The sequence below is a fragment of the Balaenoptera borealis genome, assembly GCF_965194805.1.
Source record: "Balaenoptera borealis genome assembly, contig: HAP1_SCAFFOLD_1434, whole genome shotgun sequence".
Lineage (NCBI taxonomy): Eukaryota > Metazoa > Chordata > Mammalia > Artiodactyla > Balaenopteridae > Balaenoptera > Balaenoptera borealis.
Genome location: NW_028122789.1, coordinates 73,913 through 90,996, shown reverse-complemented (window position 1 = coordinate 90,996; position 17,084 = coordinate 73,913). Strand labels below are relative to the sequence as shown.

Genomic DNA, 17,084 nt, shown 5'->3' with positions numbered 1-17,084 from the left:
GGGGGCGGGGGGGGGGTTTAAAACATCTGTTACTTTAACCGTAATTTTGAGAGCACTAAATATAGAAATACCTTTTCAAACTTCATCTACACATCTGGGAAAGCCTCTATGAGAATTATATTTTCTCTTTTTATTTATTTATTTATTTATTTCTCTTTTTATTTATTTTTTCCTTAATCATCTCCCATGATAAATATTTAATTAGCCTATGGTCATTGAGACTTTAGAGATTTTAAAAGATATTGCAGGAAACTCAGTAAAAATGATGGAGGAAGGACATCTGACAATTCATCCCTCCATAGAAGCAACAAGAACAAGAACAACAACAACAACAACAACAAAACTGGCAAAAATGGTCAGAATCAACTTTTTCGGAACTCTGGAAATTTAACCAACAGGCTTGCAGCAAATTGGGGAGCAATTTATTCAAGGAAAACAAATTAATTTCTGTAAGAACAATGAGATCTGTGTTGCTTGAACTTGTCCTTGACCTTTGCTCTCCATGCCAGTGGTAGCCTTGAAAAACAGCCCACATCCCTGGTACCAGGAGGAGCAGCATGGACTGGGAGGTCCTTCAAAGCCTCATTCCCAAAGAACTGTCATTGTTTTACATGTCTGGTGGTCCCCTGGAAGACCTCACTTGAAAGGCTTGCCTTTGACCTGACTGAGAGCTGTCTAGTGAGAAAAGCCTCTCCTCAGGTGGCATTTTTGGAAAACATTTTCAAGCAAATATTTTAACATGGCGGTTGCATGAGGCAATGGATAACAGTTCGGGGCAAAAAACAGCCCAACCGGAAAGCTTAAAAAGAAAAGCTGAGGAATGAGATGTCCACAGAGACTTTGAAATGTTCCAATGTATTCCTGGGAAACTGGAAGACCACAAGACATATTCCTGGGAATCTAGGAAAATAACTGTTAGCATTAATAAATGAGTTCAGCAAGGTTGTAGGATATAAGATCAATATTATTTCTACACACCAGCAATGAGTAATCCAAAAATGAAATCACGAAAACAATTCCATGTGTAACAGCATCAAAACAAATAAAATACTTAGGGAAAAATTTAACCAAGTAAGTGCAAGATTCACACTGAAAAGTACAAAACTGTTGAAAGAAATTGAAGAAGATCTAAATAAATAGAAAGACATGCTGGATTCATGGACTGGAAGATAATCTTATTAAAATTTCACTACTTCCCAAATCGACCTATGGTTCCATTGCAATTCCTATCAAAATCCCAGCTGACTTCTTTCCAGAAATTGCCAAGCTAATTCTAAAATTCATATGGCAATTCAAGGAAACAGAATAACCAAAACAATGTTGGTAAAGAACAAAGTGGGAGGACTCACACACCCTGGTTTCAAAACTCAGTTCAAAGCGACTGCAATCACAGTGTGCTACTGGAATAAGAACAGACATGTAAATCAATGGAACAGAATTGACAGTATAGAAATAAACCCTCATATTTATGGTCTACTGATTTTCAACAAGGGTGCCAAAACAATTCAATGTGGAAAGAACAGTCTTTCCACGTGATGCTGGGACAACTGTACATCCACACACAAAATAATGAAGCTGGACTCCTACACGTCACACCATGCAAGAAAATTAACTCCAAATGGATCAAATATCCAAATGTAAGAGCTAAGGCTGTAAAACTCTTAGAAGAAAACACAGGCGTAAATCTTTATGACCTTGCATTAGACAACCGTTTCTTAGATATGATACCAGAAGCAGAAACAACCAAAGGAAAAATAGATGAATTGGATTTTATAAAAATGAAAAAGTTTGTGCTTCAAAGGACACTATCAAGAAAGTGAAAAAACATATAGAATGGGAGAAAATACTACAGGTGGGAAGAATAAGATGCAGTTGGGAGAAGAAAAGTATAGTAGTTGCTAGGTGTGACAATCTCAAAATTTTGAACTCTTACAAATAAAACAGCCACCCTAAATCACAGACCCAAAGGACAGACCCAAGTTAGTTTTGGTTTTAGCGTTTGTGCCTTTCTAAATCTGAGAAGCTGCCAGGATTCTAGTACACAGCAAAAAGTGACGACAACACCCTGAAGTGTGTAAGCTTTTGTGTGTACATAGCTATTGAAAGGAGACCAATGCTAGTTGACTGGGGGAGCATTAGAGCGGCTCTGTGACCGCAGCTCAATTTGCCTTCATAGTGTGGCCACACCTACCTCATTGATACTCTCAACAATGGGGTAAACAATTCAATAGGGATAAGGCTTTGATTTTCCTCTTATTCTCTCTTAGTGCTTATGTTCTTGGTACAATATTGATGTACCACAGACAAGCCAGCATGTGAATGTCCTCTGTCTGGTTAAGTTATATAGCCTTTCTACATTGTAGAGTCCTTCAGTTTCTAAAATCATGGAGCTTGTATTGCTAGGACCAGTGAAGTGACTAAAAGAATTTTTAAAAATAAGCCATCAGTCTGGACCTGCATAGGTGAATGAAGGAGAAACACTTTAAAGTCAGAAAAAAAAGTAGACTTAACATTTAGGATTATCAACCACTGCTGGTTTTCCATAATATATTTCATTCCTGATTTTATCTGAAAGAGATACGATTACTACCACCATTCAAAAAGTGGTACTTTATTAATTAATAAGCTCTTAGCTCATCTTTGAGGTCGATTTCGGATTTCAAATAGACTACCACACTGCTAACTACTTCACCTGATGTTTGTCAATAACATAGAGGCTTCATTCAAGAAACCTACTGACTTATAATTACCTGAAACCCGGTGATGAATCAAGGTTTTGTGGGGCCTGAACCTCATCTACTTTGGGAAATCCTGTCTAATAAAAACATGCACAGTTATGAATACAAAAATCGCTAGGACCCCTCTCAAGACCTTGGAAGGGACCTATGCAAGTGAGGAGCCCTGAAGCCTAAGCTTCATTGAATTCATGATAAATCCACCTCAGCTGGGGCCCTTTGCCAAACTTATTTAATGCAGGCAACTTATAAACACCCCAGTAATATGTCATCATAGGTAGTAAAATGACTTAACTCGAGGGCGGCATCTTCCCTTGGTGGCTTGCCTTTGGAAAGAGATGCAATAAAGTCTGTATCTCACCATGGCAAATGTTTCCTGAAGCCAATTAGCTTTGTCTATTAGAAAGACTTAGCCCAAAACAAAGACTTAGTATACTGTGACAATCTTTTGAAAGTAACTGTGAATGAGTTTTAGGAGTACAGTACTAATTTATTTCCAACACCAGATAGTTTTGATTCCTTCACTACCTTTTTCTGTCATTTAAGAGGAACACAAATTCAAAAGGAACAAGTTGGTGCCTCTTCCATTACAAATCTTTTCTAACCGACCACCCATTGTCTACTTCATCACCCCCCTCCTCACCTTGTTACCCTGCTGCACAGATGCTAGAATGGCTCTCATATATGTTTTCCCATCAACATCCATCTTTCTCCTTCCAGGATGAAAGCTTCTTGGGGACAAAGTCCCTGCCCTATGCGTCTTTGTATCCCCAGCACTTAGTACAGTGCTGACACACAGTGGGCATGGCACTCAGTGAATGTTTCTGAAGGAGTTCATTAATTTTTAAACTGTGATTTATTTATTTATTTCCACAAGGTATTTTCCTGTGTTGCCTACATAACTATAGTGAAACTCTGATTCTTATAAGGAACTCTTGGTGTTATAGGATGTTTAGGAAACGAGGTGAGTTTAAGACGTTGTATTGACGCTACTAAAACCTCCTGGTGAAGGGACCTCATGAGCCTGCTCTCCGGTGTGCTGGCAAAAGAAAAACTGACCCTCGGTGCTCTCTCCCCAAGGTAGGCATCAGCACACTAACAAGGAAAAGGAAGGAGGCCGCTAAAGATAGGCATCTGCAGGAATTGCTAATCCAGCTCCAGACACAGCCTCAGCACCTTCATTAACCCAAAATGAACTGTGTGAAACTGGATTTCTGAACCACAAGACAGGTAAGAGAGTCTTTTCCAAAGCCAGGTGTAGAAGAGCTCTTTACCTTGAGTCTAAAATCGCCTTCGGGCCATTGAACGTACCCACTCTCATTTCCTTGTGCCATGAGAAATCACATAATTTTTGAGCTGAAAGGGTGTAAAACCCACACTCCTTACTGAAGAGTAGTCAGCAAAGAAAGTATATTGAATTAGGCTACAGCAATGTATTTTCTTTGTATTTCTCACACTACAGCTGAACACAAACAACGTCTTTTTCCACACCTCAAAGCTTCCTATTGGCCACAGATAATTCACTTCAGAGATATATGCTGTTTGAAAAATAATGTTCTGGGTGGCTGGGGAGAGCCCTGTGGTGGGCGTTCAGGAATTCTTTCTGCTTTACCTTTTAAAAGAGCTAATAATGGTTGGGGAAGCACCCACACCTTTTGCTCGCTGACGAATTCGGTGCTAAACTTAGCTCTTTGCAGCTCTGTGTTGCATACATTTTAAGCAGTTAGGAACTTTGCACATGAGCAGGAATCAAAGTGAAATTCAAAAGTGGAACTTCATGGACCATTCGCATATCGGAGAGACATCAGTGGGATTCCATGACAATGCTAATTTGAGTGTTTTTGCTTGGTGCCTTTTATTGCCCGTGCCAAAGATCAGTACTATGGAAAGCAGAGCGTTTCATATATATGAGTTAAACAAGTCTCTTGGCCTCTTTGTGCCTTAGTTTCCTCATTTGAAAAAAAAAAAAAAAAAAATGGCTCTCAAGACATACTTTCCAGAATTCATACTGGGCTTACACCCAGCTAACCAATAACTGCATGATGCTTTTACACACAGTTTTTTACACGTATTCATCTTCGATTTCACTTACAACTTGTGTAAAAACTGCATTCCATGCCAGGCCTGAAACGTTCCAAAGCTCAGTTCTGTGAGTAAATTGCAACTAAGATTTCTACAAAAAAAGACACAAGCAAAAGAAGAAGAAAAATATATATTCTTTCAGAACATTTATCCTTTGGCAATAATTCTAATTTATATATGATGAAACATAACAACACTACTCCCTCCATACACTAAAGAAATCTCACTGTGGAAGACATTATGATTTACACTTTCATGATTATATATGTGGTGCATTAGATACAAAATAGTAAATGCTCATTAAATACTTGTGTTAAGTGATCTTTATTTCTCTAGAAAGGCAGCACTATTGACATTCTGGGCTGGATAATTCTTTGCTGTGGGAGGCTCTCCTGTACACTGTTGGATGTTTAGTAGCATCTCTGGCCTCTGTCCACTAGATGCCAGTAGCATATACAGTTCTGACGAGCAAAAATGTCTCCAGACACTACCAGATGTCACCTGTGTGCAAAATCACCCTGGTTGAGAACCACTGCTCTATAATGATTCACTCTGATCTGTGTAATAATTCTCACACTAATCTTTGCTAGAGACAAAAAGGATTTGCTACAAAATTTTAGTAGTAATTTTAATCATATTTCAAAATGAGTAACAAATTAATTTTATAAAAAATTAAGCTTTACAAAAATTCCAAATATAATGAAGTTATACTTGTAACTTACATAAACTGCACAAAAGGTAGTGGTTCAAATGTACGTCTTTCGATAGACTGTATTTTATTGCAGGATAAATCTCTAGGAAAAGTAAAAGGAAAATATTGCCTCAATTAGCTATTAGATATCTAATTAGTAGGAATAACTAGTAGACTTTAGAATGATAATAATAAATAAGAAGCTTTGGTCTAAACTCCAAACCTTAGGAATTATTACTTGAACCTTCCAGAGCCCCTAACCCTGCCTTCACCTCTCTTAAGAGTCTCACCTTCAGGATCTTCATAAATTAAATATACAACTATGGATCTTGATAGATTTTGGAGGTAATCTTTCCCAAGAGCAGAAGCATTGATTAGATTCCACCTTTCGTGGTCTCACCAAATTCTGGATTATGAGCTCAAAGTTTTTATCTCTATATATCATTATAATTTCCAATATTAAAAGGAATATTCTTATATTTACACACCTCCCAGTATAGTTCTGTTTTTCTAGGTCAATTCATTACCAGAAGAAATAAAAGATACCCTTTCACACAACTTGAAAGGAAGTTACTTCTCTCATTAATATGTAACTTTAATTCAGTATTACACTTTCTATCATATTGACTTTTATTCGAAAATACCTACTCTTGACTATAGCTGACTATCTTATTTCCATTGATTCCAGCTTAGTCTCTCATTTCACCTGGATGGGTATAACTGTCTTCTGACTGGTGTTTCCATCTCTACCCTCTCCCTTTCTAAGCCATCCTCCACGCGATCACCAGATTAACCCTCCGGAAGTGGTTCTCATATACCAGCATCACTTGTGAACTTATTGAAGATACAAATACTCAGCCCTACTCTGGACCTCTTGAATCAGTAACTATGGGGGTGGAGCCTGTGTTTTCACAAGCCCTCCAAGTGGTTGGTTCTGTTGCAGGCTAAAGCTTGTCCTAAAGCACTGCTGTGGTAACATGGTAGCTTGACATGTTATCCTTGGCTTGGCCTCCAAAGCCCTAGATGATCTGGCTCTAATCTCCTACTCTTCCCACTTGTACTCTACAGGTACTCAGAGTATTTTTCCTGTGTTTTGCCTTTCTCCCACTTTCCTTTTGCAAGCTTATTCTTCCCAAGTTGTCTGTCATTGATACCCAACGGCCCTTCGAGGTCCCGTTTAAACAGCATTGCTCTAGTAACATCTTCCCGGATCCAATTTGAAGTCTTTTTTCCCTCTTTTGTGCTCCAATACCAACTTATAGCTCTCATTGCCCATATTCATTTCTTTCTTTAAATATAGCTATTTTTGCAACCCATGTCCTCTGAGCATAAACTCCTTCAAAGTATGGACTAGATCCTGCTTATGTGCATCGTCTCTCACGTTTAAAGCCTACGTGCGGACATAAAGCAAACTCAAATATTTATAAAATCAACAAATAGCTGGGGAGTGGATAGAAGGAGGAAATGACTGTTTTAAAAGAAACGTAGTTTTATTACTTCATGGTGCCTCCACAACCATGTCATTATGGTTTGAGCTTATATGTTTATTTTCCCTGTGAGATCATGAGTTGCTAAAAGGAGTCCTGTCTTACCCATCTTCGTGTTTACAACACTAGGCGTAGTGCTGATTAGCATATTCTTTTTTCGCTTTCTTATTGATTGGCTTTTTTTTTTTTTAAAGAATGAGAGTACTTACGCTAACCTGAAATAATCAGATGATAAAGTATTACATAGTAGAAGTAATGAAGGGCCTATTCCACTGTGCAGTTATCTTATTTGTTTTTCTCCAAACTGTGTAAGGTTTGGAGCCCAGATGGCAGAGAAGAGACTAATATAAAGGTGATTGCCCCTTAAGGTTTGGAAGGTTTGATAATTAAAAGAACTATTTTTAGGGTCATGTGAGGCTCTTTATACCCACTTCCCTTAAGCCTTTTATATTTGCAAGAAGAATCTATTTGCTAAAGAGGATCATTAATTGGCTTAATAAGGATTAATGACATACACAGCTTTGGATGCCATGGACAAAGGACAAAAACTGAGCTTTTATAGCAAAAAACACAGTTATCTCCTTATCCCTAAATAAAGGAAATACGAGGCAAGCATTTCCTCTTTGATAAAGAAGCTGGAGAGGGAATTCCCTGGCGGTCCAGGGGTTAGGACTCGGCGCTTCCACTGCTGGGGACCTGGGTTCAATCCCTGGTCAGGGAACTAAGATCCCGCAAGTCGTGTGGCGTGGCCCAAAAAACAAAACAAACAAACAAACAAAAAACAGAAAAAAAAAAGGCTGGAGAGATTTTTGTTAGGGGCATTTCTGATATGCTTATTTAGTGTAAACATTTCTAAATATACCACTTAACCATCATCTTAAACATTCTTAATATTGGTATCACAATTCCTGCATCGAAATCCTTAACAACAGTTTGTTCTTTTGGTAACTTAATGTGTTCTTGACAATACTGATTTTTTTTTTCAGATTATTTTTTTTGTGATGTGGACCATTTTTAAAGTCTTTATTGAATTTGTTACAATATTGCTTCTTTTTTTTTTATGTTTTGGTTTTTTGGCCATGAGGCATGTGGGATCTTAGCTCCCTGACCAGGGATCGAACCCGCACCCCCTGCACTGGAAGGCAAAGTCTTAACCACTAGACCACCAGGGAAGTCCCTTGACAATACTGTTTACATACTTCATCTACTTAAATATTTAATATTTAAATGTTAATTTAATTTAGATTAAATTATCAAAGTTATGAGTTAATGGCATTCATATTAATGTAAGCGTTCTATATTTTCTTGTCCTGTAGGGGACAATTTGAGGTTAACTTTAATTCCTCTCATTTCACTAAACCAACTTTTTCAAACCTTTTCTGTAAAGACCAGATAAGTAAATATTTTAGGCTTTGCAGGCCACATACAGTCTCTGTCACATATTTTTCTTCGTGTCTTTTTTTTCTCGTTTACAGCCCTTTAGAAAATCACTTTTAACTTATGGACTGTATAAAAACGGACTGTGGGCCAGATTTGATCCATAGGTCATAAACAAAATATAAATACAGATGGAGAGTATATGAACACTTATATAACAAGGTTCATATGGGAGTCTATAATTGCTCAGACCTCATTACCACTTTTCCTCTACAACTAAAGTGTATTTTTCTATCTATACCTTGTCTATATAATGAAAAAATTAAAAATGAATAGGAGATATATAGTGCTAGTGATGGGCTGGGACCCTACACAGACTTAAAGAATTGTAGAATTTTATTGCTAGGAGAAACTGAAGAGATTATCTAACTTGAACCCCTTAATTATTTTATAGATAATCTACTTTATAGATAAGAACTCATAAATAAATATGATTCACTTACAAATATCGGAGGGATAGCAAGCCTTCAAAGGAGTCCTTATGTAATTCAGTCAAATAATTTTCACTGAGAATTCTGAAAAATGAAAAGGTTATTTCTGGATCAAACTGCAAAATAACTACAACTATGTACTACATAGGACTAACTCCTATATGTGGAGGAAAGCTGGGTAATGGTGCCACCGAAACAACCTAATTCTTATCTAATTTAGGGATGGTGATTTCTGCTCTGTTTTCATTTAAACCTTCTTTTCATGTCCTCCTTTCTGTCCATCTCTCTCCATCACGCATGTGCACGCGTGCGCGCACACACACACACACACACACCCACACACACCCACGCCCCACCCACTCTTCCCACCAAATCATATAGTTAATGCCTACTCTCTAGATCACGAAGTCTCTGTTAGAACCCAGCTCTGGGTGGCACCAACGTTGCAGAGCTGCCCTTCCCTCCTCTCTTTCCCCAAACCTTATTGGGAAGTCCCACACACAGCTGTATCAGGGCAAATGAAGCCATCTGATTTTTTCCCGCATTAAAAATTTTTTGAAAACTAAAATGTGCATAAAATATACATAACTGTTCAATAATTCAATTGAACAACTGTTCAACTGTTTAATAATTACAAAACAGACCCCCACGTAATACCATTCATGTCAGGAAAGAATCCTGCCAGCATCCCAGAAGACCCCGTGTGCCCTTTTCCAATCACAACCCTCTCTCTGACTTCCTAGAGGGAACCACTATCCTGACTTTAATAATAATTTCCTTGCTTTTTAAATGTAGTTTTGCCTTTTCTCTATCAGCCATAAACAACACAGTTTAGTCTTGCTTCTTCTTGAACTTTATATAAGTGGAATCATATTATATGTATTATTTTCCACACTGCTTCTTTCATTCAACATTATTTTGTAAAATTATTTTATTTTTGCCTGTAGTATGTAGTGTTGCATGTCCAACTACATGAGGCTTCTGAGTATTTGAAAGTGGCTAATGTGACTGAGTTGAATTTTTAATTTAATTAATTTCAATTATTTTAAAATTAAAATTTTAAAAACTGATACTCAATGTAATTATTGGAAAATGTTTATGTTAGCAACAATTTGCATATGTGATACTACATTTTTGACTGTAAATTTTATGAAATCTCAATACCGATCAAGTATTTGTAATAAAATTTAGCAACCAAATTGTGATTTCAAAGAGTTGGTATGGGAAAAAAATATAGATTCTCTCATTAATTTTTAGATTGATTACATGTAGATATGATAACACTTTGGATAGTTTTAAATACTTAGTATGAAAAAAACATAGAATATCTTATTAATAATGTATATAATGATTACATGTTAAAATGAAAATATTTTGTAAATAAGGGTTAAGTAAAAGATATTAACATTTATTTCATCCGTTTCATTTTACTTGTGTTTTTAAGTGGCTACCAGAAAATTTAAGATTACTTATGTGGCTTGCGTTATGTTTCTGATGAAGTGTATGACTTCTAAGTATGATTATACCACACTTTATTCATTCAACTGTTGGTGTATACTGAGATGTTTCTAGTTTTGATTTATTAAAAACAATACTGCTGGGCTTCCCTGGTGGCGCAGTGGCTGGGAGTCTGCCTGCCAATGCAGGGGACGCGGGTTCGAGCCCTGGTCTGGGAGGATCCCACATGCCACGGAGCGACTGGGCCCGTGAGCCACAATTGCTGAGCCTGCGCGTCTGGAGCCTGTGCTCCGCAACAAGAGAGGCCGCGATAGTGAGAGGCCCGCGCACCGCGATGAAGAGTGGCCCCCGCTTGCCGCAACTGGAGAAAGCCCTCGCACAGAAACGAAGACCCAACTCAGCCATAAATAAATAAATAAATAAATAAATAAATAAATAAATAAATAAATAAATAAATAAATAAATAAATAAATAAATAAATAAATAAATAAATAAATAAATAAATAAATAAAATTTAAACAAAAACAATACTACTTTGAACATTCTTGTATTTGTATCCTGATACATATTTGCCCGAGTTTGTCTAGGATGTAATAGGGATACAAAATTGTTTCCTAAGAAGTTGTGCTATTTCAAGTTGGCAGATTGAAACATGTCAAGTCTCCACCCCTTCAACTTCCACCAAAGTCCCTAAGAATGACATAACTAGAATCCCTAGAAAAGATATAACTTAAGAATCACAACCTTAGCTCAATGTGTGGGAGCAGCTCCACAAATGCTCCCCTACCAGAAACGTCCTGGAGCTACTACAGGGTGATCAGTTGGAATAGTGCGGTAGGAGCAGCCTACAGCACACATCAACCCCACATCTTTCCCCCTTGATCCAGGCAGCAAAAGGTGTCTTCCTCTAGGCAGGAGCAATTGGTGTTAGAAAGGGGGCAAGGTCTCAGAACCCTGGAAGAAGGGTATGCACTCCCTGACTAGCCACCAGAAGGCACCTTCCACCTCTGCCTTATTCTCAGGGGAACCCATTGGGAGTAATAAGCCCCAACAACTCGTTTCACTTCTCCCCTAAAGCTGGGAAACAAACGCAGTAGAATCTCAACTACAAAGATGAATTACACTCAGGAAGGACCAAACAATGTGAGAAAGCCAACTCCATTAAGGACAGAAAACAAAAACAAACATAAGAGCTTATAGCCAATGAATCAGAGTTAACAAAGCACAAGAGGACCTTAGGATAGCACAATTATTACCCTCAGACAGATGTAAGCAGATAGTGCATCCATTAATCAACTCAAGAATATACAAATGAAAAGTGTTGGCAATAATAAAAAATCTCAGTATATGAGAAGCAGAAATGACAGTTAAAAAATAAATTAGGAAACTGAGAGATCCAGCCCATGACTTCTCCAGAATGCAGAATGAAGGGAGCAGGAACGATTCACAGTCAAGCCTGACGCCTGGGTCTGCCAGAGGAATGTTAAGCCCTTTGCTTCCGCTGGTCTCACGATAAAGACTAGGAACATGCTGTGGGGAGGAGGGGGTGGTGTTTTGCACCTGTTTCTTATAGCTGATAAGCAGGAAGGCACATAGCCAGTATCCCAAGAGTGGAGTGAGGGAGTAGTAGAGAGAGCCAGTACAGAAGAAACTCTATAAGACGTCAGAGGTAGGTTTCTCGTGCCTGGAAGAATCCCCTTCCTTGCAGGTGATATTAACAGTGGTACATCCTTCAGGAGCCTTGGGGATCTGAGCACAGGCTATGTTGCCTTGTGAAACTATTTCCACTGAGTTCTGCATTTAAAACCTTCTGCTTTTCACTCACAGTGTCTCTTGGTCACATATTTATATTAATTCCATCTCATAGCTTAATTCCAGCTCATAAATTAATTCTTTACTCATAGCTTATGAGAATTAAAATATTACTACCTGGAAACTCTGCAACTCAGTTATTAAGGTGGTTCATATTATACAGGATATAGTCACACACATTTTTAAAAGATCACTAAAACAAAAACACAAGAGACTTCAATTCCCACAAAGAACTCTTGGAGCCCTGAGCATGCTTCAAAGACCCTGACCTCAATTTGAAATTCACCATGTTAGAAGGAATCGCAGTGATTGTCAGAATACATGTTAGGGGGAATGGTCAACAGATGGTGCTAAGACTGATTGTTTTCTCACCTCTAAGTAGTGGTTTCACATTTCCATGGAAATGATCCAAAAAGAAAAAAACCAAATCAATATGTCCAACGACATTTATGGTAACCCTTTTCATACCTGCAAAGGTAGGAAAAAGCTCTACCTCCCCATATCGCATAACCAAACTGTATGTATATACCATAAATGACATACAAACGTCACAGGAAATGATGGTATATGAAAAAAAGCTACACAAAAGTGGAACTCACATATACTGATTATAACTTTGAACGCTGACAAGGATTCAGGAAGTACAGCAAAGAGATGGGGCTGATCCTCCACTCTTTATGGCACTGTCTTCTCTGATTGGCTGATGCCCATACCAGACTGGTTAGAGTTTGAATATCATGGTAGGACAGGGGGTAACCAAACAGTATGTATTTCAAATTAATGGGGTTTCTTTCTGTGAAGTTGTTTGGATGACAGGATAGTAGAAATTTTAAAAATAACAACGGTAAATTCAGCCTAGAAGTAAAGTTTAGACTGAGAATGAGTCAGTCACCAAAAAATTACCCAAAAAGGAGCTTCAAATAAGCAATAACTCAATAACTGAAATAAAATACATTAATCTGTAGAACTCCAAATATTCATTTTGACGGAGGAAAAAAATTTTAAACTATGGGGAATCAAGAGTTAAAGCCAGATCTAAAACTTTCTCACACCATGAAAATATCAAAACCAGGCATGAAGTAACATTTAAGAAAGATCCATGTCTAACTTCTGACCAGGGTTCTGGTCTACGGCAATCTTCTGAATTTCACATTCATTCTTGATTCTGTATTATTGACAATTATCCTTCTCTCCACCTCTGTAACTTCTAGGAAATTGAGAGGGCTCAGGGTTTGTTTGTTTGATTGATTTAACTATATATGTAATGCAAACAATAGGCCTTTCTGGAACTGATTTACTCTGCTTCCCCTGCTTTCTTTCTCTCCAAAGTACTTAGCAATGCTTGAAATTATACCTATCTATTTATTATACTTATATACTTATTTTTATATACTTGTAAACCCCCTGAGAACTGGAATACTGGGGCTGTTTCATTCTTGGGCCTGTAACCCTAGCATGTAAAACAGTTCCTGGCATATAGTAGATACTCAAAAAATATTTATTGAATGAATTCAGAAAGTGACAAGTTATCAACTATCAGATACTTTTACTTAAAACAAATTATCCATTTATCGTCACTCATGAGGATAAGTACAGGAAAAGAAATGTCTTTCTTCTCCCCTACATTTGTGACTCAATCTTTTGAGACAAGAATCCTTTGAGAATTTCAGAAAAGCAATGGTTCTTTTCCCTAAAAAACTGCACTTTCTTGAACACACGCAAAAGTGTGCATGCAATTTCGACTTGTGGATCATCCTTTTAGGGCAGAGGTCTGTGAATAGAGAGGACTGAATCCAGAGTGCCAAACTTGGATGGGAAATAAAATTACATCTCAGTTTTCACAAATCTCTAACTAAAATCAGCACTTCCTTCCATTATGAATGTAGGCAACAAACCACAGTAGATCAGCAGTATAGTTAATTTGGTCCCCAATAGAAATCACAGGTCATTTCATATCACGTATATGCTGCAGATACCTCGAAATATCATTTATTCTCATCACTACCCTGGAGTTATAATATTTATTAGACCTACCACTATATCTTGTTATTTAATGTGTTAAGAGAAGCATATTTATTACTGTCTCACTAATTTTAAAAATATTCTGAAAACTATTTCAATATAGTTGGTTTCCTTTGTTTTTCTATATAGTTTGACTTATTATACATTATAAAACATTATCCCAAGAACATAAGCTTCTGTAGCTTGCCAAAGAGGTATACACGGGGGAGCAGGAGGTATAAAGAAATTCTGCTTTGGGGAAACACTGACCTCAAGTTAGGAACCTCTGCTTATAAGGTAGAAACCTCAAGCTGACTTAGAAATCTTCAAACCTTACCAGACTCATGTTATAGTGTATCGCCTCCCAAACACATGCTTTTTAAAAATTAATTTTTTAATTTCAATTTATTTTTTAAAAATATGTCATATATACTCACATCTCAAAATTCCAAAAATATGTAGCACACAATTCAAACTTTTTCTCTTACCTCTGTCCCTCAGTCTACCACCCCCCTCCACTCCCAGAGGAAATTAAGTTATCTATTTCTTGTGCCAAATGACTTTCATTTTTCTTACAAGTTTGGGAAATAAAATCTCCAAGTTAGATACTATCACGGGAAATATAAACTACATATACTATTTACGAAATCTGTAAATTAAAACAAATTGCCTGGTTCTAGCATTTTTTTTCCTTACCAATAAGATATCCGACTAAGGGGGCATCTCTTTAAGGGTGGTCATAATACCTGTTTTTAGATTGAATGTTATGTCTTTTATTATTAATTCAGAAGTCATTTATGACTTGTCTATTCAAATTGAACTAAGGATATGACCACAGACTGTCATGAAAAATTACTTTGAATGTTTTTTTCCAAAATCACTTATGGATCTAAACTGACTTTTTCTACAAATCAATAAAAAAAAATAGTAACAGAAAAATGGGCAAAGGACAGACAATTCAGAGATGAAATACAAATGTTCAGTAAACATATAAAGATATTTAAGTTTACAAGTAATACGAAAAATTCAAATTCAGATGGGACCCCTTTTATTCACCCGTCAGATTAGCAAAAAAAAAAAAAAAAAAAAAAAAAAAAAGGGAGAATATCCAGTGTTGGTAGGGCGTGGGGAAATGAATGTCATCACAGCAGGATGACTGGAGTATATAAGCTGGCACAACTTTTTCGAAGGCAATTAAAATTTTATATCTAAATAGCCTTCACCCCAACAATCCCATTTCTAGATAACTATTCTATAGAAATAAATGACCAGGCTCACAAAAATGCATGTACAAGGATATTCATTGCAGCAATGCAAGTAACAAGACAACTGGACATAATCTAAACATCCTTCAATAGGGGCATTATTAAACTGTGATACATTCATACTATGGAATACTATGCAGGAGTTTAAATGAATGGGGTAACCCTCTATGTACTGGGAAGGAAAGAAATCTAAGACATATCATGAAATGAAGGAATCCAGTTGCAGGATGTTACTTACGTAAAAAAAGGTAAGAAAAACACACAAACCTATTTTGCTATCTGTAAGTATGTATGTACTCAAACGTATGGAAAAGAGTCTGCAAGGATTAATACTAAACTCAAAGTAGTGGGTGGGGGATTAGGGCACAAGGAGGGTTTTCACTATACCTGTTATTTCATTGTTATCTATTGAGAATATAATCATGTATTACTTGTATAATGGAAAGTAAGTTTAAATTGTCTCTTACTGATTTTAAAGAGGTCCTGCCAAATTTAATTTTTAAAATAAACACAGAATTTCAATCATCAGGTTGCTTTGGGATATGGAAGGGGAAATACCTTTTCTCACAGGTATTGACCTCAAAATTCTGGACCAAGAAGGATCTTACAATGCAGTTAACTTTTTGTATTCATATTTGGGGAGAGTATACTCACAGCTTCTCAGTCCAGCGGTATGCCTTCCATATACTTTCATCAATGTAAGAAATAGAGTTTCCTTGGAAATTTCTGTGAAGAAACACAGTTCATATCCTTGAATAGGTAGGAAAAGAATGTAGAGAATAAGGAAAAGAATCATGGCCACCGTGTGGGGAATATTCAAATGCAGAAAAGACCAGCTTTCTAATTCCCACAGCTTATCAGCTTCCCGGTGTGCACAATTAATAAAAACATACTGTGAGGCCACTGGCACAAACAATGAGGCATCTCCTCAGAACCTGAACTTCCTATCTGTCCAATTTCTTGGATACATAATGCCAATTACTTTTTTTCCAAAATCACTTATGTGTCTAAAATGACTCCTACAAATCAATGAGAAAAATGGCAAACATTTATCAATATCAGCAAATGAATATAAAGAAATCCTATGCTAGGCAACACCAAAGCTTTGGCTCAGTGCCCTCAGAATCTGTCCAGGTGTTAGAAGGATACGGGCAATTAGAAATTAGAGGGACTAATACGAAAATCTCTCTTAAGCATATTGCATAGGGAAAAGCACGAGTTACTGAGCAAGGAGTAAAGTTATTACCTCATTAGGGGAACAAAATGCAAAGGAAAGAGCTCGGAAGGAAGGACACACATCAAAACAGTAACAGGAGTTACCTTATTGGTGGTAGGGAAGGTGGGGTGGAATTTTCACATTTTATCCTATATACTTCTGTGACATTTCTTTTTTTAAACAGTGAGAATGTATCCATGAATTAGACATGTTTAAGAGAAGCTGTTAAACGCCTGAGGTTCAGTTTGAACCACTCACTCAGTGGATGACTTTGAATCTTCAGCTTTAGCTTTGTCCTCTTCCCTCAGCAACAATGTAACTGTTCAGTTTATATGCACATTTTTCACGCGAGTCAGAAATAAGTCAAAACGGATACCTGTCTGCCCATCTGCCTGAGGGACATTTCCACTCAAACAGAGCCTTCTGGTTGCTTTATGCTCACCAATAAAAGATGCCTAAGACTGAACTC

General features: G+C 37.1%; 1 protein-coding gene across 1 annotated transcript in view; it reads right to left on the bottom strand.

The window, feature by feature from the left end:
- Positions 1–17,084, bottom strand: part of LOC309622052 (leucine-rich repeat-containing protein 37A3-like) — a gene marked incomplete at both ends in the record, with an annotated part of 36,819 nt that overhangs the window by 14,987 nt on the left and 4,748 nt on the right. The window contains 4 exons of the mRNA XM_082409249.1: positions 4,828–4,908; positions 5,540–5,611; positions 8,876–8,947; positions 16,054–16,125. Coding sequence (XP_082265375.1) covers positions 4,828–4,908; positions 5,540–5,611; positions 8,876–8,947; positions 16,054–16,125 — 297 coding nt within the window. The remainder of the gene's footprint in view (positions 1–4,827; positions 4,909–5,539; positions 5,612–8,875; positions 8,948–16,053; positions 16,126–17,084) is intronic.